The sequence below is a fragment of the Leopardus geoffroyi genome, chromosome C1 (assembly GCF_018350155.1).
Source record: "Leopardus geoffroyi isolate Oge1 chromosome C1, O.geoffroyi_Oge1_pat1.0, whole genome shotgun sequence".
In the NCBI taxonomy this organism is placed as follows: domain Eukaryota; kingdom Metazoa; phylum Chordata; class Mammalia; order Carnivora; family Felidae; genus Leopardus; species Leopardus geoffroyi.
In genome coordinates, this window is record NC_059328.1 from 98,035,442 (window position 1) to 98,057,085 (window position 21,644).

The 21,644-nt window shown below is 40.0% G+C and overlaps 1 protein-coding gene across 2 annotated transcripts; it reads right to left on the minus strand.

Annotated features, from left to right (window-relative positions):
• Positions 1-11,182: 11,182 nt before the first annotated feature.
• Positions 11,183-21,530, minus strand: NRAS (NRAS proto-oncogene, GTPase). Of its 2 annotated transcripts, XM_045478751.1 has the most exons (7): positions 21,399-21,530; positions 20,767-20,894; positions 18,403-18,581; positions 15,779-15,938; positions 15,154-15,277; positions 14,774-14,815; positions 11,183-14,666 (listed from the first exon to the last, which is right to left on the minus strand). In XM_045478751.1, exons 2-5 carry the CDS (start codon positions 20,875-20,877, stop codon positions 15,158-15,160), a joined length of 570 nt encoding a protein of 189 aa, XP_045334707.1. In that variant the 5' UTR covers positions 20,878-20,894; positions 21,399-21,530; the 3' UTR covers positions 11,183-14,666; positions 14,774-14,815; positions 15,154-15,157. The 2 variants fall into 2 exon arrangements, 1 of the variants encoding a protein (XP_045334707.1); XR_006712654.1 differs by having other exon boundaries at positions 14,774-15,277; positions 18,403-20,894; positions 21,399-21,529.
• Positions 21,531-21,644: the final 114 nt, after the last annotated feature.

Here is a 21,644-nt window from a genome sequence, read left to right on the forward strand (position 1 = left end):
TCCTTTTCATCAGCAACATGAAAACACATTTACAATGGTGTTACTGAACCAAAACATTTGTTCATTCCTTTCCAACTTTTTTGGTGATATTTCCACCTGGGTTTCCCAGGGGTATCTACAAATTGATATATCTAAACTAAACATTTCCTTCCCCAATCTTCCTTCCTCTTTAGCGATCCTTATCTTTATATGTTATCCTTCAATTTTCACCTTCCATTTGTGGCAGATACCCTAGCTATCTACTCAAAAGTCATTTTCCCTTTTTTTTCCTTATTAATAAAGCCCTTTTTCGTTTGGGCACTAATGTACTCAGCCAAAATCAACTGTGTTTGCTAAACCTCCAAGCAGCTAGACGTGGCCATGAAGTACAGTCTGACCAATGGGATATAAACAGAATTGCTGGGTGCCATGTCTATAAAACCCCTTTTAGAAGACATCATCTTAGCTGGCATACGTTCTGCTTTTTTGCCAGTCTTCTTCTTCCTCTCTGGAATAAAAAATATATATATCTGGGTGAGTGCAAATCAACCATTGTTGTAACACAAGTGATGAGCAGGACAAAAGCCACATGGGAAGAAATACCTGAGCAGAAGAAAAGAGCCAGGGTCCCTGAAGATATCCTCAAGTCGCCATATTAGCCCTGGTCTGCCCCCCTGCAGGCTTTCTAAAACAGATGACCCCCAAACAGCGCTGGAGTTAGGGTTACTGACATCCTTCTCGCTGCCCCCTCGTATGGTCGAAAATCCACATGTAACTTTTGACTCCCCCCAAACTTAACTACTAATAGCCTACTACAGACCAGAAGCCTTACTGATGACATAAACAGTTGATTAACACATATTTTGCATGTTATATATTGTATACTGTATTTTTATAATAGAGTAAGCTAAAGAAGAGAAAACCATAAGGAAAATACATTTATACTACAGTATTTATAAAAAAAAATCTGTGTATAAATGGATGTGGCAGTTTTAATCCATGTTGTTCAAGGCTTACCTGTATATAAGAAAAATAAATTTGTTTTAGAAATTGATTACTCAGGTTTTTTGGTTATTAGCAGCTAATGTAATTTTCATAAATCATTAGTCACCTCAAATTCAGATGATTGCAATAGATTCTTAATTATTTTCGCTGCCTCCAAATCATATTGCAAAATACTTCCAGATGAAATCTTTTTAAAACATCACTTTGAGGGGCGCCTGGGTGGCTCAGTCGGTTAAGCGTCCGACTTCGGCTCAGGTCACGATCTCGCGGTCCGTGAGTTCGAGCCCCGCGTCAGGCTCTGGGCTGATGGCTCAGAGCCTGGAGCCTGCTTCTGATTCTGTGTCTTCCTCTCTCTCTGCCCCTCCCCCGTTCATGCTCTGTCTCTCTCTGTCCCAAAAATAAATAAACGTTAAAAAAATTTTTTTTAAACGTCACCTTGAGGGGCTCCTGGGTGGCTCAGTTGGTTAGTTGTCTGGCTCTTGACTTTGACTCAGGTCATGATCTCATGGTTCATGAGATAGAGCCCCAAGTCAGGGTCTATGCTGACAGCAAGGGTCCTACTTAGGATTCTCCCTTTTTGCCCCTCCTCCGCTCACATGCATCTATGCACTCTCTCTTGCTCCCTCTCAAAAATAAATAAACATAAAAAAATAAAACACCACTATATTCTTCATTTTGTTTAATGTTTATTTTTGAGAGAGAGAGCATGTGTGCACGTGAGCTCTAGTGGGGGAGAGGCAGAGAGAAGGAGATAGGATCCAAAGCGGGCTCTGCACTGACAGCACAGAGCCCAATGAAGGGCTCCAACCCATGAGCTGTGAGATCATGAGCTGAGCAGAAGTTGGACGCTTAACCAACTGAGCCACCCAGGCACCCCTACACTCTCCATTTAAAAACATTCACCAAGGGGCACCTGGGTGGCTCAGTTGGTTAAGCATCCGACTCTTGGTTTTGTGTCAGGTCATGATGTCACGGTTCCTGGGTTCAAGCCCCGCTTCGGGCTCCACGCTGGCCGTGCAGAGCCTGCTTGGAGTTCTCTCTCTCTCCTCTCTCTTCTTCTCCCCCCACCCCCACCTCAAAATAAATAAATAAACTTACAAAAGTTCACTGACTTCATTTGTTGTTTCAACAAATATTTCTGGGGTACTCAAGGACACCAAGTTTGTGGGTAATTTCAGACAGACTTCGGCTCCAGTCTTATCTCCTGTTTTTACTAGTTGTGTGGCCTCAACTTTTGCAAACCTAACCAGGCACTGTCCTGGGCAGTGGCATATGTATGGTGGTGAACAAGAAAGACACAGCCTCTGTTTATATTCTAATGGGCAACATACAATAAGGTAATTTCAGGTAGTAATGGATGCTAGGAAGAAAACAAAACAAGGTGACTTCTATTGATGAGAAGTCTATAACTGAAGACAGGAGTAGGTGTCTTCTCAGAACTATTTAGACTACTAGTGTAGATTTTCAGATACCTCACATTTAGATACCTCGCATCCAACTTTGGCTCAGGTCCTGATCTCACGGCTCATGAGTCCGAGCCCCACATCGGGCTCTGTGCTGACTGTTCAGAGCCTGGAGGCTGCTTCGGATTCTGTGTCTCCTTCTCTCTCTGCCCCTCCCCCACTCGTGCTCTGCCTCTGTCTCTCTCTCTCAAAAATGAGCATTTTACAAAGTTTTTTTAAAGAATGATGAAGGCTTAAATGGAAACAATCACTGTAGAACTGCAGCAGAAGTGACAGATATGACCTATTTTGAAGACAAGACTATCAAACCACAAAATGGATATGGGGTGATGGAAGAAAGGTTGTTGAGAATAAGTCTTAAGTTTCCTTGTGAGTGATTGGTAAGAAGATAATACAAGAGGATAGATAGGATTAAGGCCAAAACCAATGTATTTGGCTTAATTCCTCTAAATGGAAATGTCCAGTTGGCAGGTGGATATTTGGCTTTGGAACTCAGGAGAGAATCCTGAACTGGAGATATATTTGTGAGTCATCAGCAATGATCTTGGTTAAAACTCTGATAATCAGTTACAGCACTGAGACAGAACGTGTGCAAAGAGCAGAGGGCCATAGAAAGATTCTTAAGGAAAACCAATATTTAAGGATTGGTTGTAGAAAGAAAAGACCACAGAAAAAGTTGAAATGATGGGGGACGAAGGAGGAGAAGAAGAAGATACTGTATCGTGGAAGCTTTGGGAGAAAAGCAATCTGAAACCAAGTCACGGGGCTTAGTGTTGTGAGACTTCATGAAAGGACAGAAAATAGTTCATAGGTTTGGCGATTAGGAAAGTGGGTGATCACCATGGGTCAGTTCAGCTCCTTTTAAGAAGATGCCCAGAGAGAATGAGACATACAAGAGATTTATTGAATTTAAGGTAATGCCTGTGAAGGATAAAAGAGGAGGGAGCAGTGGTAGGCAGGGAAAGTCTTCAGACCATGGTGCGATGATGATCTGACAGGTATAAGAAGAGAGAAGGAAGGAAGGAGGATGACTTGAAAGAGCCTCAGATTTTAGTCTGGGAAAGTCTTGGCCAGGCCAGCGGGGCGTTCCCCACAAGGATTGCCCGTTCAAGGAGTCCTGTAGGGAGAAAACTGGCCCCGTTCTAGTACCCTCACCATGTTCAGTCACTGACTGTGAAGTAGGGAGGGTGGGTACTGAGCATGGCTTCAGGGTTGCAAATGAAACGTTATGGCAGCTGGAAGCTGTCAGCCGGCTCCTCAGGTCAAGTTCAAGAACCTCTTGTCCCGGCTCTGTGGCTGCCAAACTGTTAGGGAGGTTTTAGAGGAGTCATAGGAGTGGAGGAGGTTTGGTGGTTGTGGGTTGACGAGTGGATGGGAGATGACGAAGTGGAGACCCTTCTTTCCTAACAATGTCAGAGAGTGGATGGAGAAAAAACAGAACAACAGGTAGAGGGATCTAGGGTCAAGGGAACATATTTATAGATGGAGGAGTATAAACATCACCGGAGAATGGAACGTCAAGGACAGAACAAGTTTCCAGTCTTGAAGGACATGGGAGGAGGGGGAAGCGAGACTCGAAGAAAAGAGAGGGATTTTTCCTCTGAGTCTGGAGTAGAGGAAGGGAGAAGGATGCAGAGAGAGAGAGAGAGAGAGAGAGAGAGAGAGAGAGAGAGAGAATTTTGCGACATGGGGATAGTATTTGGGGTATTAAAGCCCTGTGTTATTTTTAATATTCCCGATTCACTGAGTAAATGAGTTAATGAATATAAAGTTGTTAGCACATAGAGATGTCCAGACACAAGGTGGTAGATGTAAGTAATGAGGAAAAGAGAAGAACAGATTTGAAATCTTTACTATCACGTTAAAAATGAAAAGATCTGAAAAGACTTGTCTTTTGGTGAATTCCACCTGATACAGCTTTGAAAAATAAGATTCATTATACTCTGAGGAATTTCTAAAATGGCGTATCTTCTAACATTTAGTGTGTGTGTGTGTGTGTGTGTGTGTGTGTGTGTGTTTTAAATCATTTGCAATTTGTTTCTGTTTCCCATACAGCTTTGAAGTGAATTTGATATAAAAAGGGAACCAGTTTATTGATAATACTCAATGCTTAATATATAGGGAAACAGTCACAATAATGGTGTGAAAGTATAAGATTTTAGCCTTTATGGAAGGGAATTTGGCAGTATATTTACCAAAAAAACCTTAAACAGTGTGCTTCCTCTATTGATACGATTTCATTTTTATGACTTTATTTTAAGGAAATTATTATACAAGTACTCAAAAATGTACTTCAAAAATGTTAACTGTAGCCAAATCGTTACTAGAGCCAAAAAGTAGGAACAACTGAGAGGTCTGAACTAGAAGACTGATTACAGTGTGGTACAATCATCACAAAATAACAGTAATTAACTTAGTGATGTGAATGAATACATAGTAACATAGGAAACATTAAATAAAAGGTTTTATTAAGTGAGAAAACATAGTACAGAGATGTATACCTAGTATAATCTTGTTTGTGTAAACAAATGAAAGGTATTTAATTTAAATATCACTACAGACATTGATAAACCGCCTGGGCGACTTACATTTGTGTTCTGTCTGGGTAGTGGGATGATGGCGATTTTTTACTTTTTTCTTTTGGCTTGTTTCCATTTTCTACCATGAACAAGTGTTATTTATATCATAAGAAAAATAAAACCTGAATTTAAAGGAAAATGAAATAAAACAAATCTCGATCCTGTCCTCACCTACAGCCTTTAAGGGAAAACCCTCAGAAGCTTCCTTCAATGGGACAAGTCTCTATTTACCCATACTTTTTCTGTAATTAAGCTTGCTTTTCTTTCAAACATCAATATATAAGATAAACTAGTCTTATTTTTAATTCTATTTTTTGCTTTAGTTTTTAGCAAAAAAAAAAATTATTTTGTTTTCTTTTAAAAATTGTTAATATGAGAGGCGCCTGGGTGGCTCAGTTGGTTAAGCGTCCGGCTCTTGATTTCGGCCTGATTTTGGTCATGATCTCATGGGTTTGTGAGATTGAGCCCCACATTAGGCTCTGTGCTGGCAGCACGGAGCCTGCTTGGGATTCTCTCTCTCCCTCTCTCTGACCCTCCCCTGCTTGCATGCTCTCTCTCTGTCTCACTCTCAAGATAAATAAATATTTAAAAAAATGTTTGTGAATTGTTAATGTGAATATTTCAGCTACCTTATGGACTACATTAATTGGAGCCAACCTGGGAACCTAACCATCACTTAGAATATTATTCCAATGGAAAACATCCAGAGTTCCAAATAAGAAATTTACATTTAAAAAAAAATTTTTTTTTTAAAGTTTATTTATTTTTGAGACAGAGAGAGACAGAGCATGAACAGGGGAGGGGCAGAGAGAGAGGGAGACACAGAACCTGAAACAGGCTCCAGGCTCTGAGCGGTCAGCACAGAGCCCGACATGGGGCTCAAACTCACGGACCATGAGATCATGACCTGAGCCGAAGTCGGATGCTTAACTGACCGAGCCACCCAGGCGCCCCTTACAAACACTTTTAAAAGGGGGAGTTCTCTTGTATTTCATTGAGTTAGAGAGATCGGTAACCTGAGTCTGTACAGGAAGGAGATGACAGACACATAACGGGAATCGGCTATAAACAGATCACTGCTGCCTGCCTTCTTTTGTCCAGCAAGCCCCTCTGTTCTGCTATAGCAGACCTCCCTCCCTGCTGTGAAACCTGCCGGGCATCCCCACCCTTTCCCAACCTGCCTTCCATCCCACCCTGCTCGATGCCCTCAGTCACTCATGGCTCAGAGTTACCAAAGCTGCCTATGGGGCTCAGGGTTGCCATGAGTGAACTTTCAGGATCAGCTTAATCTTTTGCTACATTTCTTCGGTGGGAGCAGTTCTGAGCTCATTACAGCTTCTGGTTTGGGAATATACCTCTTTTGCCAGCAGCAACCATGGGCTGTTTTTGTTACCCTGTTAGAGGTATGTAAGTTAGTTTTTACCTAAGTAGTCAGTTTTAGTTTGGCGTAAAACCAAACCTATGGAATTTTATGGTATTTTTTTCAGCCTCATTTTCCTGTCAGTAATAATTTCCCATACATGCCTAAAAATAAAGAAGTCAAATTTATAAGACTCATCCTTTTCCATGAGACAAACTGACTATTTCCTGCCTCCTGAATGGAACTGAAATTCAGCAATTTGCTTTCAACAAAACCATCTAAACTTCACAGCACACAGCGGTTCTGTTGGAAGTGAGAGGGAGGCATGCTCATAGGATCCATGCCATGGTGATTGTGCTGAGTACTGTTTCAAGTATCTTTTTCCCCCCTTAAGCATATATCAATTCCTTTAATTTTCACAATAGTCTTTTTTTTTTTTTTTAATTTTTTTTTTTTCAACGTTTATTTATTTTTGGGACAGAGAGAGACAGAGCATGAACGGGGGAGGGGCAGAGAGAGAGGGAGACACAGAATCGGAAACAGGCTCCAGGCTCTGGGCCATCAGCCCAGAGCCTGACGCGGGGCTCGAACTCACGGACCGCGAGATCGTGACCTGGCTGAAGTCGGACGCTTAACCGACTGCGCCACCCAGGCGCCCCTCACAATAGTCTTTTAAGGAACTATTGTTACCTCCGTTTTACAGTTGAAGAAACCTAGATACAAAGAGGTTGACTTGCCCAAAGGCTCACAGCTAGTGGTAAGTGGTAGCCTAGGTATTCCGGCTGCAGCGTGGGGGCTGTGAACCACTGTGTTATATCCTGCCTCACCATTTAGTTGTACAATGACCATGACTGTACCTAGAGGGTACTGGGTTCTGGACTAGATGAGAGGGTATGACCTAGTGATTCCCCACTTGGTGATAGATGGTTGTAGAAGCAGATTGGTGACATCAAGTGGTATTTAAACTTTTTCTTATGAAATCTTCAAATTAAATCTTGAATGAAAGCCTGAAATGGAAAAACAGACAGAAGTGGACTGCTTCAGTTAAAGTAGGGGGACAAAGGAGGAAGGCCTGGGCTCCACCCACTCAGGCTTTCCCGGAAGTCTTTATGGGACTGGACGGGCTTGGAGAAACATGGTTTGAAAACTACAAAGTGGGTGCGCCCGGGTGGCTCAGGCGGTTGAATGCCCAGGCTCTTGATTTCGGCTCTGGTCATGATCTCACGGTTACTGTTTGTAGGTTCGATCCCCAAGTCGGGCTCTGTGCTGCCATGCACCGAGTCTGCTTCAGATTCTCTGTCTCCCTCTCTCTACTCCTCCCCCCTGCTTGCTCTCTCTCAAAAAATAAACATTAAAAAAAAAAAAAAAAAGAAGAAAGAAAGAAAAAGAAAACTATAAGTGGATCAGGGGCACCTGGGTGGCTCAGTCGGTTAAGTGTCTGACTTCAGCTCAGGTCATGATCTCACGGTTTGTGAGTTCGAGCCCCACATTCGGCTCTCTGCTGTCAGCCCAGAGCACTCTTTGGATCCTTTGTCCCCCCTCTCTCTCTGCCCCTCCCACACTTACATGCTAGTGCTCTCTCTCAAAAGTAAATAAACATTTAAAAAAAAAAAAAAAGAAAGAAAGAAAAAAGAAAACTTCTAAGTGAATCAAAGAGCAAGGGATCTAAAATCAGGAGACCTGGGCTCAAATGAAGATAAATCCATCCATTTTTAGGGGATTCAGTTTTCTCACCTGTAAAATGGGAGACCATTCCTATGCTACCTTGTTCTTGAGGATTGAATGAGATCAAGTCTGTAAGAGCACCACTTTGAACTCGCAAAGCAATATATAGTTTCCATTTCTACTGAGACCTGACTTAAAAAGGAGAACCCCAAGTGGCAATGAGGCATGAGACAGTTTCTAGTGCATTTTGGGTATCCCTGAGCATTCTCAGACCAGGAAGGAGTCAGAGAAGTCAGAAAAGCTGGGTAGAGTCTTTGAAACGATCACCAAATTCTAACGAAGAAATTTTGTTTTAGTGATGTCTCCTCAATAGAATAGAAAAGATGAATAAGAAAACAATGCCTATCTGGTTCGCTACTAAACGTCCGGAGCAGTGGTGTGCCCAGGCACAATAGCAGGTATTCAGTAAAAACTTGCGAAATGAATTAGGAAGGAAAGTCATAAGGAAAATTGAGTGAGCCAACAAGCCAAATATATTTTGTTAGAGCATGTGGCTCTGTGTCACGGTGGGATCCAAATGTGGTTCTCTGAGAGGAAATGTCACACCAGATACAGAATGATGGGATGCCACGGGCACAGACCTTGGTAATTTTAGTTCATATGCTATTCTAGAGTTTCATTTTGGACTTTAATTGTTAAATGTCAGACTCCTCAAATTCACAGGCAAAACAAGCATAAATTTATGAGAGTTCTCGATCTAATTTTGAAGAGGTCTTTAGACTTCATTCCAGTGATTAAAAAAACAAAACAAAACAAAACATCAGGGATATTGGGTCTCAGCTGTAAATGTGGAGAATCAATTTGTACTAAGATGTTTTAAAATAATGCACAAATTTCCTTTTTCAGACTTAAATATTCAGTGTAACTTGCACATCTGTAGTTCTAATAGAAAGGGTCATAGTGCCAGTTTTATCGCGTTCACAGAAGCCATCCTAGATTTCTTTTCCTAACTTGGATAACATTTCAGGCTCCAGTGCCTAAAGGTTCTAGGAGGCACCTGCTCAGTTCCAACCACATCCTCCCCCATTAGACAGTTGTGCTGGAAGCCACCTCTATCTTTAGAAACATTTTAGAAACATTTAGTATCATTTTAACTCCCAACATTGGGTGAGTGTTAGGTCTCGTTCTCTTTCTATATGCCTGTAAACTGAGGGTACACTGTATTTATACTATTATTATTAAAATTTTTTCTTTAACATTTATTTTTGGGAGACAGAGCGAGACAGAGCACTAGTGGGGGAGGGGCACAGAGGGAGACACAGAATGTGGAGCAGGGCTCCAGGCTCTGAGCTGTCAGCGCAGAGCCCGATGCGGGGCTCGAACCCATGGACTGTGAGATCATGAACCCAGCCAAAGTCAGATGCTTAACGACTAAGCCACCCAGGTGCCCCTATTTATACTGTTATTTTAAGAAGAGACTAAGTGCATCCTTTTAAATTGAAAAGTAACATGCAGGTTAATAAACTATTTTGGTGCAAATGTGAAGTAAATCATGGATACAAATTCTCCAGATAAGAACGATCAATTCACCAGGTTTCCTTCTAGTTCATGAATCTGAAACTTTTAATGCTCACTTTGGCACTGAAAAGGGTATTTGTTTCCTGTATTTCGTATGTTCCTAGAGGTCTAGTTTTCTTTTCCGGACCCCATTTCATTGCCCAGAGTCAACTTTAAAGCAATACAAAGCATATTCTTCCCACTTGGACACTGGACATTGATCCTAGGCCTCGGGTCATGACAGGAGTTGGATACTCTCTGAAATGTCTTAGTTTTGCAAAGTGATCACTAGCATGGCCTCTTGGCCCCTTTACATGTATCTATGGATATAAATAACTCATGTAACTATGTTGTCCTTTTAATAACCTTCAGTATTGCTTGCTCTAAGGCAGAAATCTTAACAGCACGGAGATGCGTGGGAAGTCTCCACATATTTCAAAGAAACAAGCTTCTTATGCTACTTTTTCACCATTTGTCTCTTTGTAGCTTCATATTACCAAACAGAATTAGCAGCCATCAGCAGAATCCAGAAAACATCCTCTTGTACATTCTTTTCTCAGTTACCACGGGGTCCAATATTAGCAAACAACAAATGATGGTAGGCATAGGGATCAATTTTAGGTGCAAATGCTTTAGATACACAAAGCCCATAATTTTTTTCACTTATATTTTATATTCTAAAATGTTTATATGTCCTAGTAGTCCTATCTAGAAACATATTTTGTCATTTAAATTTGCTTTTCTCAAGTTTAATTCAGCCAAATATCAATATCCCTCTTTGCCCCCTTTTGAAGAAAAAGTGAAAGTAAAAATGATGTCTTTGGTAGAATAAGCCAAGATCCTCATAATCACAATATTTCAGTGTTAGGTGAAAAATTCTAGGTGTGAAGTTTTTGTTTGGGTTTTTTTAGAACTAGATCTCCTTAATTAGGGTTGGGAAACCTGAAACATGCTAATTCAACTTTCCTATTTTGCAAATGAACAAACTACGTATGGGCCAGAGTAGCAAAATTATAGTTGGAACCCATGTTCTTTGGCTCCTAGAACTATGTTCTAATGATACCAAGGTTGGTAGATAGACTGTGCAGTAAATGTGAAAACAGGAAAAAATATTTCCAAAGATAGTTTCAAGCACTTTATATTATTATGTTAGAATTTGACATATAGCTATGGATCATGGCTATGAATCACCCCCAAGGTAAGAGTTTAAAAGCAGGCTTTGACATATTTTACACGGAGATAAAATGAGGAACTCAGATCTTCGAACACCGTCCAAATGTCACATCCAAAAATCTAAAATTTGGGGCGCATGGGTGGCTCAATTAAGCATCTGACTGGTGAGGTCATGATCTCACCAGTTCATGAGTTCGAGCCTTAGGGCTCTGGGAGGACAGGGCAGACTGCTTGGTATTCTGTCTCCCTCTCTCTCTGCCCCTCCCGTGCTCTCTCTCTCTCTCTCAAAATAAATAAAAATAAAACTTATTTAAAAAAACAAACACAAAAACCAAGTCTAAAATTAATATTAACTTTCAAGAAAGGCACTTCAGTAGAAAAAAGAATTATGACTAAGCAAAGAACTTCCAGTTTTTATTTTTTAAACATTTAACAAGAAAAACATTCAACCAAATTTTTAAAAATTAGGATGGATTAATTTACAATAAAATAGTCAACTTAAAATATCAGCCCCTTAATTTAGGGCCAAAGAGGCCAATAGTTCTGTTTAAACAACAGAATTGCACAATTGGTATTTTTACCTATATCTGATGGCACAGAAATATAAAAGTCATACAACTTTCACTGCGATCCTCCCTTCCCTCCAGAGTAGAATTCATCCAGTTGCTTCTTAGGTCAGTACTCAGGCCTTTAAAAATCACCAGTTGTATTCTGAAACATATCTACAACTATTCTGATAATGAGAACACGTTTAAAACAATTCCTAACAGGAAACACCTTAAAAATAATTTTGTGGCACATTACACTGCTTAAAGAAACAGCGAAGATGAAAAATAATGTACAAGAATTATAGTCTCTTGCTTACAGAAACCACCTAAATAAAATATTTTCCCTAATTAATTCTCCTTGCTTCTTATAATTTATTAGCAGAGATGAATTACAAGAAGCAGAATGCACCATTTTTTTGGTTCTTGGTTGTAGCTGCCAGCTTGAGAGTTCATGACTGTAAATGTAAAAGCAAAATATGACCATGCTCACAAATTCTGGAATGGGAAAAGACGAAAATATCTCTTCAAAGTGTTTCTCCATCCTTGCTTTCAAGTCAGACAAAAAATTCACAGCAGTTTAAGGGATGATGAAAGACTAAACATGGGCCTGCTAAAAGACATACTGAGAATAACTTTACCTATTACACTAAAGTGAAAACTGTATGAAGTATGATATTATATTACCAAGTAACATTCTAGAGTAAGCTGCTGGAGCAAATACAGCACTTAACAGTTTCATTTACAGACTAGGCATGGTGGCCTTTACACAGAACATCTTATTTTCACACTCTTGGGTGTGCAACCCTTAAAACACAAACACACATAAAGTAGTATGTAATTCATGACAGCTGGCCAGGCACTTAACTTGGGGGAAGAGACTTTTCAGATTCTGAGGTAAACTAGAACTGTTTTCAGCAATTACAAACAAATTCTAAACAACCACACTTTACTTCACACCAACTGAAGTTACTCAGCATTTAACTGTAAGTCTGTCACTCTATCGTGCCAAAATTCACACCTATGTGTAACTTCTTAACAAGCTATTAAAAGAACATTTTCAAGTCTGAATTTTGGCCCCATTTAGATAATTCTGTGCTTAGGACACACTTGAAAAAACTGTAAGGTACATACATATAAGGGCAAAAATGAGTATCTTTTTCCCTAAATTTGATATTACAAAAAGGGTCATACTGTCAGTCACACAGATGAGAAGAGGAGGAAGAGGTGAAGACAATGACAGCTGAGGTGACAAGACTCCATGTAGCCTCAAGAAAGTCACACAGCAATGTTCCAAAAGGAGCAGAAACCCAGCAGCAGGAGTTTCTATTTACAGCTGTTGACAGTATGTGAAAGCTCTCAAAGTTAACACTAAGGAACACAACTCTCTGGGCTTGTTCGCTCTGGGCACAGTGAAGGTTCTTGCCCTCTTCTGAATCCATTTAGAGACAGTGTGGAGTCTCCTTAAATGAAAGCTCGTTTGAGAAGATAGAGGACCTCAGTAAGTACACACCAGAAGAGACCAGAACAGGAAGCGGCCATCTGGGAACTAATTACTCATCAAAAGTTATCCAAGTCTCCTTTTCATTGGAATTACCAGGAAATTATCTGCAAATGCAAACGCCGTACCTCCAAACTCTCATAACTAACAATTAGTTCTACTTCCCACTCCCTTCTCAAACAGCAATTTCTATAGAAAGGCTACTTCTCTTCTGAGCAAACTCCATCAGCTTATTATCTGGTATACACAGACGAATTCATCAACATCTGGTTTTAAACCCTTCAAAGGACATCATGGAGAAAGAAAATTTTGAAAATTTTGATCTGAGGCATCCTCATTCTCAAAATAATGAGAAAAAATATTGGTTTAATTCAGAGTTTCCACATGGCTAAAAATGGTCTACAGATTTTATTTATAAAAATTTCTAAGCTGACCCTCCTCAAGACAGCAGGTTTTTCCAGTCATGGTAAAGGATCTGTGCTAACTGACCTCTTCTTTCCTTGCAGGACTAACAGTGTGCATCTGGCCAAACTACTAGCTGGAGTTTACTGGTGCAATGAGCAAATGTGGAAGAATTTCTCTCTCTGCAATGCTAACCGGCTTGCTCAAGTTTTGAAACTGTGACCCTGGTCTATTAGCACCTTGCTGTACTCAACTGAAATAACCAAGCCGCCATTGCGGTGGGATGAGAAGGGGAATGAGGGCAATTATAATATACATCCTTAAAATATCATAATACGTAGTGAAAATGTGTCCGTTAATACATCTGAGGCTTGAAAATCATTGATCATAGCTATTAAATAAAACTGCATTAAACTTACAATTTCGAACACCTGCAAATGTAAAGCTTTAGGATATGACCTAAATTTAAATATGAATGGAAGTTCATTATCAGTAAGCTAGAAGAAACAAATTGCATATATTTTGTAAGTGGTAACCTACTCCCTGCCCCCCCACCCCGAAGTAGAGATTAGGTAAAAATTAAGTGAAGTTATTCATAATTGTTTCCAGTTTCATCTTTCTCTTGGAAGAGACCCAAATCAGGTCTCTAGAAATCCAACTTCATACACGTAAGACACGGCATCTGCTATTATGTCGGTATATCTTTCCTTCAAAGGTAGACAGATCATAGACGTATCTCAGACATTCATTTTCATGTATAATGGTTTTTGAGACATCTATTCCACCAAAGTATTATAAAGCAAATCTACAAACCACTTCTAGGAAAAAGGCACTTTGCTGCAAAAGTTAGATTTAATTATGTGGAAGTTGAGAACACTAGGATAGACTCAAAAGTCAGAATTCACTTTTGTATTTATGAATGCAGAGCAGATGCCAGGTATAGAGTATAGCCAATAACATTACAAACAAACCGAATGGTAAACTTAACTATATACTCAGCAAAACAGTAACTTACGACATTTCTCCAAAAACCAACATAGTTCCAAGTTCAACAGTAAAAAGGAAAAAAAAAAAAAAAAAAAGTCACCAGCAGTTGCTACTTTAGAGCTCAAGACATTGTTTCCTACAGAATTTCATGTCTACAGTTTGGTTCTCTGTTTCAGAGCATGAATTACTTTTCAGATGAAAAACCTGGGAGGTTTGTTTATATGTGCTGGGAGAGAACCAGGGTGGAAAAACAGTGGGGAGTAACAAGAGGTTCATTTCTCTGGTCAGACAACCAAGTGAGGAGGTAGTTATTCGGAGAACTTCTCAAACAGAGAATAATGTACTGATCTACGGAGAGTTGGGGAAATAGCAGGAGCTTCTTTGTGAAACTGAAGATAGCAACAGGAACACTTCTCCTCCAGGGAAGTCAGGACCAGGGTGTCAGTGCAGCTAAAATAAAGACAGAATCTGTATAAATGGCACATGGAGATTATGAGAAAAACATGGTTAAGAAATCAACACGAACGATAATACATCCGCTTCCAAGCTTGTCATACCTTGACAGTGGCTCTTTTCTGATGCTAGAACTTTAAAAGTATCTATAAGAAAAGAACACACACCATGTCATTATAATCTAGTTTTGATGTAGTGATTCTTCCAATTCCTAATCAGTGCAAGGATATGGTATGGTAGGCATACATTTCATAATAATGTCTTCTGGTTTCTACTGTTATTGAAAGTGTAATGATGTCTATAAAATACTTAAATGCTTTAAAAGTACTCTCAGAAAGGGTGCCATAAGGAAAATATTTTATAGCTGTGAGCAAGTAGAAACTCTCAAATAGCAATACAGAAAAAATAACAGCAATCTCCTCCAAACTGCCTGATGCTAAATAATAAAATTTATGGTTATGACGCCAAGAGACCGCATGCTCACCTTGTTACATCACCACACACGGTAACCCCATACAACCTTGAGTCCCATCATCACTGCTGTTGAGTTTCTTCATTCGGTACTGACGTATTTCTCTTACCAGTGTGTAAAAGGCATCTTCAACACCCTGTAAAAGAGAATGATAAAGACGGCTTAATAGACACGATCCAAGGTGTGAACTATCTCATTTGTACTTCTTGGGGACACCAAATTTAGCATTTTTATTGAATTACATCAACAGACTGATATATACAAATGGCAAATTTTGAAAAATTATACTCAAGCACAGGAAAATGGGTAACGTGGGACATAGAGAACGACCAGATCTAAAGATTCCATTCAGGAGAGCAAAATCCCTAAATACTGGCTGGTGTTGATGGCGGAAGGTCTAATGTTTGTAACTAATTTTAATCAAGGGTCTTCATTTTAGTAATATTTGTGCATATTAACGTGAGGCTAAAATGCCACACCAAAATATTAATCGGTTCATTTGGGGTTTAAACGAAGGATTAAAAAAAATAAAATACAAAAAATTCCGTAACAACAAAGAATGCAGATCATTATCTCTAGTAATCAAATTTTTCTGCCTTAAATGAATGCTTGCCAGGTGTTCAAAGCTCTGCTGTACCTGTCTGGTCTTGGCTGAGGTTTCAATGAATGGAATCCCATAACTCTTGGCCAGTTCGTGGGCTTGTTTTGTGTCGACGGTCCTTGTTGGCAAATCACACTTGTTTCCTACTAGCACCATAGGTACATCATCGGAGTCTTTTACTCGCTTAATCTGTTCCCTAAAAAAAAAAAAAAGGAACATATCATCATTACCTAAGAGTAAGTTTTTAGGAAGAAATGAACAGATGGAAAAAGAATCTAGGCAATTTTATCTAGGCCTGTTAGCTTCTAGTATTGATCTAGTATGGAGTTTCACTTTTTCCCCCCCACGGATTATAAAAGACGATGCCTAATGGTCTTTTGGTTTAATTATAAAAAACCATGCACAACAGTGGACTGGTTTAGACTTGATGCAGCAGCCATAAGGCAGCCAAGTACCGGTTCACCTTCTAGTGGAAATGGATGGCTATTCTACCTTGACGCATACCCCTGTTACGCTCCCTGATTCTCCAAAGAGCTTGGCTCTGGATTTAATTGGCAACCTGAAATCATACTCTAGATTAAGATCTAAAGTATAAAAAGTAAAGCTTACTGCCTCAAAATAACTTTTTGAAGTTTCCTTGAGAGTGACAGTGTTTAATGAAAGACAGTCTATCCACTTCTCTAGATGGGTGATGTCCAAACATTTTCTTCAAACAATACTATCGCTGGAAGTCCGAGATATAAAATAGAAAACACCAGAAGTGCTCTTCTTAAAGGGGGACTAGAAGATCTGGGAACTCCCAACTTACAGCACTCCTTTCAGTGACATGTAAGACACACCACACAGCAGTTTGGAAACTACTGCTCTAGCTTCTCTTGACCAATACTGTCCAACAGAACTTTTCATGATGATGGAAATATTCTCTATCTGTGCTGTCCAACTATATCCACTAGTCATATGTAGCTGTTGAACACTTAAGAAGTCAGTTGTTATGTGGTCAAGGAACTGAGCTTTCAATTATATTTAACTTTAATTGACTGAAATAATCACGTAAGGTTGTAGCTACCATACTGCACAGCACTACTCCAGACTCTACCCTTGGGTACACACACAATCATGCACCTAAAATTCATTACACTGGCTATCTGCAGAACCGACCTTTGGAGTAACGGCAGTAGCCTATTTTAAAGGATAATATAAGACAAGACAGCCTAAGAGGAAAAATGACTTCTAGAAATTCAACATTAGGTACTTGCCAAGTACTGGACATTTTCTTATGCATTGCTATTATTTCCAGACAGCAAATGGAAAGCAGAGCAGGTTTAAGCAGAACAAACCCCACCGAAGTCAGTTTTGGACTAGTTTGTTTCTGGGGTGTCTGTGTGGCTCAGTTGGTTAAGTGTCTTGACTCCTGATTTCGCTCAGGTCATGATCTCACGGTTCTGAGACTAAGCCCTGCATTGGGGCTCTGTGCTGGGGGTGGAGCCTGCTTGAGATTCACTTTCTGTCCCTCTGCCCCTCCCCTCCTCCTACTCTCTAGAAGAGGAAGAAAGAAAGAAAAGAAAGAAAAGAAAGAAAAGAAAGAAAAGAAAGGAAAGAAAGAAAAAAAAAGAAAGAAAGAAAGAAGAAAGAAAGAAAGAAAGAAAGAAAGAAAGAAAGAAAGAAAGAAAGAAAGAAAAAGAAAAAGGGAGGGAGGAAGAGAGAAAGAGAGAGAGAGGGAGAGACAAAAGAAAGAAAAGGAAAGGAGGAAGGAAGGAAGGAAGGAAGAAAAACCAACGAACCACTCTCCCTACTGAGTGACTTTTCTGGACTAGTTTGTTTCCATGAGTAGACATCTTCAATGGATGGAGTATGATATGCCTGTAGGCTGTAGGAAGGACACTCACATTGACTATGTGCTAGGCACTTTTCTGGGCGATTAACATGTTATATTATCTTGTTTAATTTTCCAAACAATTCTTGGTAGGTACTATTACCTCCATATTATAGATAAGGAAACTGCATCACAGCCATTTGGTAGTTTGCCCCGAAGTCCCAGGGCTAATGGATGATGGAGCCAAGTTTCAACGTGTTCTATTACTCTGCTCAAAGAACATGGAGCTAAGAAAAAGGAGCCCTGGGTTTTTGGTCCCGCTCTGCTACTAATAACAACCATGACTCTAAAAACCTAACAAAACACCTTCTGAACTCGATTTCTGAATTCTGTAAAACAAGAATGTTGTGCCAGAATTTTTTATGGTCTGACTGAGCTTTGAAACTTTATGGTTCTATTGAGAAAGACCACCTTTCATCTCTCTTTACTGCCTGTTCATTTCTTCCTACCATTTTCTATCTTCTGTCACATACTGACGACTGCTTCTCAGAGGTGTTTTCATCTCTGAAATTCCTGTGGGATCTCTAACACCACCTGTGGTCCTGAATCATCCCATTAGGAAGCTTCATTTAAGTATTATCACACATTCCAGCCATAGTGCATTATATAAAATATGTCACAATATTAACTTCCAGTTGTAAACCCAGATCCTCAATGTTAAACAACCTAAAACCAACTCTCTTCATAATTAAAGATGCTATCTTTCCTAGTGTGGTATCCTCATCCCCTCACAAAGCTTCAGAACACTTATCAATCATCCTTTCAGAGTAAATAATGCTCCTAGTACCTGTAAAGGTTAATATCTGCAAATGATTTGCTATTGTTGATGGCAAATACACAGAGGAAGCCTTCGCCTGTCCTCATGTATTGGTCTCTCATGGCACTGTACTCTTCTTGACCAGCTGTATCCAGTATGTCCAACAGACAGGTTTCACCATCTATAACCACCTGTTTTCGGTAAGAATCCTGGGGTGCGAAGGGTGGGAGACGGCAGGGAGAGAGGAAGATTTCATTTTTATTAGAAACCACAGGGTACGCAACGCTATTGCCAAAGTTAGATAAGCTCCTTCCTAAGTTTATTTCCATCTCTCTGTCCCTCAAACTCTTAATATATAATCACAAACAGAACGTACTTAATGTCACCCTAAGAAAAAAGCCTACAGAAAGGAAAATGTGGTCACTCTGTTCTTGGAAAAGATAAAAAAAGTTTGGTAATTCAAAAGACAGCTATACAGCAGTTAGACTAGAGATTAGCATTCAAGGTGTTATTTTACCAAGGTATAAACTGGACTTTTGTTTATTGTACATTTAAATTCTAAACATACTTCCACCAGTTATACCAGGCCTTGGACACAGTATCATTTGTGTTTATAACTAAACACACAAATACTTTGCATTTCAGACAAAATTATAACACCAAAATATTTTTCTCATCATAGTGGATTTTTACCTTTGGAAAATATTCCGGAATCAAATTCCTAAAGGTTCCAAACAAGGTGCAGTAAAACCCTGGATTGCAAGTAACTTGTTCTGTGAGTGTTCTGCAAGACGAGCAAACATTTATACTAAATTTTAACTTTATTAACTAGCAACGTCTTGCAATATGTGATGCCGAATGTCACACGATCACAACTTGGTTAATGGTTCTTGAAATTCGTTTTGATACACAAGTGCTTTGGATCACAAGCATGTTTCTGGAACGAATTAACCTCGCAAACCAAGGTTTTACTGTATATAGTTATAATTCCTTAGAAAGACAAACATGCATAGAATATATACATGGTTTCAATTTGCCTCTAAGGCAAAAATTTTACTTGTATTTTGATACTTACATTTTGGGAATTCAGTTCAAAGAAAACAACCCATCACACCTGGTAAAGATCTAGCTCCAGAAACAAATGTGAGCTGGTTTCCCAGTTCATTGATCCGTGCCTCTCAACTTCATTGTGGGACTATAATATACTTTCAAATTAACATAGACTTCACATTGCCAAAACTTGCCTGAAGTATGAAATATGGTTAAGTGTACGAGTATTCGAGGAAATGAGCAAAATTAAAATTATAAGGTAGGTTTGAGTCAAACTAACTTAGGTTAATAGAAGTCAAAGAGAAGTGGTTATTTCCTGGCAGTGTGGGGGTTTACTGACTGGAAAGGGACATGGGAGAACTCTCTGGAGTATTGGAAACGGTCTATATTTCTGAGTGGTGATTATGGAAGTATTTAAAACACAAATTTTAAGTCACTAGGCTGTAGATATACTTGTGAATTTTACTGTATGTATGTTACCCTTCAATAACTAAAACTCAGAAAAATATTAAAAGGTTCTAACTATTAACACTAAAGCTGTTTAGCTTAAATAAAATTTTGCCGAGGACTTACTAATTTTTAATAATGGCTATGTTAGCTTCCATTAAACACTCACCAGCTGGTGGGGGGAGGGTAGGAAGACCAGGATGTGGATTAAAATAAAAAATCTCTAGTCAGACATTTCTAAATTGAATAAAATTACACAACCTTTTTTAAAGGACTTTAGATGCCATTTATTCAAGCCAATCTAGAACGTGGACTCACAAAAAATTTAAACATAATGATTTTTCTCAACATCCCTGTGTGTGATAGGCAGGACATGTTTATAATAATTTAATAGACGAAGAAAATGAGGCTCAGAGAGTTTAAGTGTTTTGTTCAATATAACATAACTAAATAAACTGCCAACAGGGACCGAAAAAAATCTAGGTAGTGACTCAAAATCTCATGTTCTTTCTTACTCCAGCCCAGTCTCAGCTGCTTCAACTTTTAATGAAAATTGCAGACTATCTAGATCTCTGAATCCTTTATCTCCATCCTATTAGTCACTCTTCCCACCGCTGGTTTCTTTTTAATAGAGCTGTCATATAGGAGTTCAACGAATATGCAACAGTTTATTAAACCGCTAAATTGTCAAGTTTTTAGAAAAACTCTAACAGCTAATAAAAATGAACTCTTCTCCACAAACATGGAAAGCTTTACTGTATTGCTGAACGCAGTACCCAAAATAACTTTTACTTCTGTCTCCTGATTATTCCTTTAGCTAAACAGCAAGCTAAAGGATATGGGTAAGGGTGAGCCAAAAGCCAGAGGTAGGGTGAGCACACTGCCACTGGGCCTCACCTCTATGGTGGGATCATATTCATCTACAAAGTGGTTCTGGATTAGCTGGATTGTCAGTGCGCTTTTCCCAACACCACCTGCTCCAACCACCACCAGTTTGTACTCAGTCATTTCACACCAGCGAGAACCTGTGGGAAAGCAGCAATCAGGATTAACTGGCGAGTCACATCTACAGTACTTCAAAGCTTTCTATAATCAATAGTAAGTTAAAGCCCGAGTTTGAAATATGTGGGTTCCATACACGTGACCCTCCACTTGGTTCTCAGTGATTTCAGGAGTGCAAAAGCACTGGCAGGTTACTGCGGGCCTCAGAATTCTGGCTAGTCTCCTAGCTACTACCCCCACCCTTCGGTATTTTTCAACAGCCCTTGGGCCCCGCCCTCAGCCTAAGGTAAAGGAAACCCCTCTTCCTACTCCTCCCCCAAGTCTTCTCCGCTCTGGTGGGGCAGCCTCCTGGCCATCCCCTCGTCTTACTCCCCCGCCGGTCTTCAAAGATCTCCCCCGTAACGCTCAAAACGAAGGACCCCCGCCCAAAGGCCTTTGTCTCCAGCCTGCAGATTCCGTTCGATTCCTGGCAACAACGAGTTGCTTCTTTGCGCCAGAGACGAACGCTAAACACAACAGAGCCTTACCTCAAACTTCGCTGCCTCCGCTTCCGACTGATTTAGAACAACTGGGAAAAAGGCTGGAGACCCCGGAACCGCCATGAACAGCCCCCACTAGGGAGCGGCACTTCCGGCCCCGCCCGCTACGTAATCAGTCGGCGCCCGGGGCGTCCGAGTCCCCGCCCCAGCCACGTGGGCCCCAGACCCAGGAGTCACGCGGCGGGCCGCACCCAGACCCGCCCCTCCCACACAGGACGTTTCAAAAATGAAAGC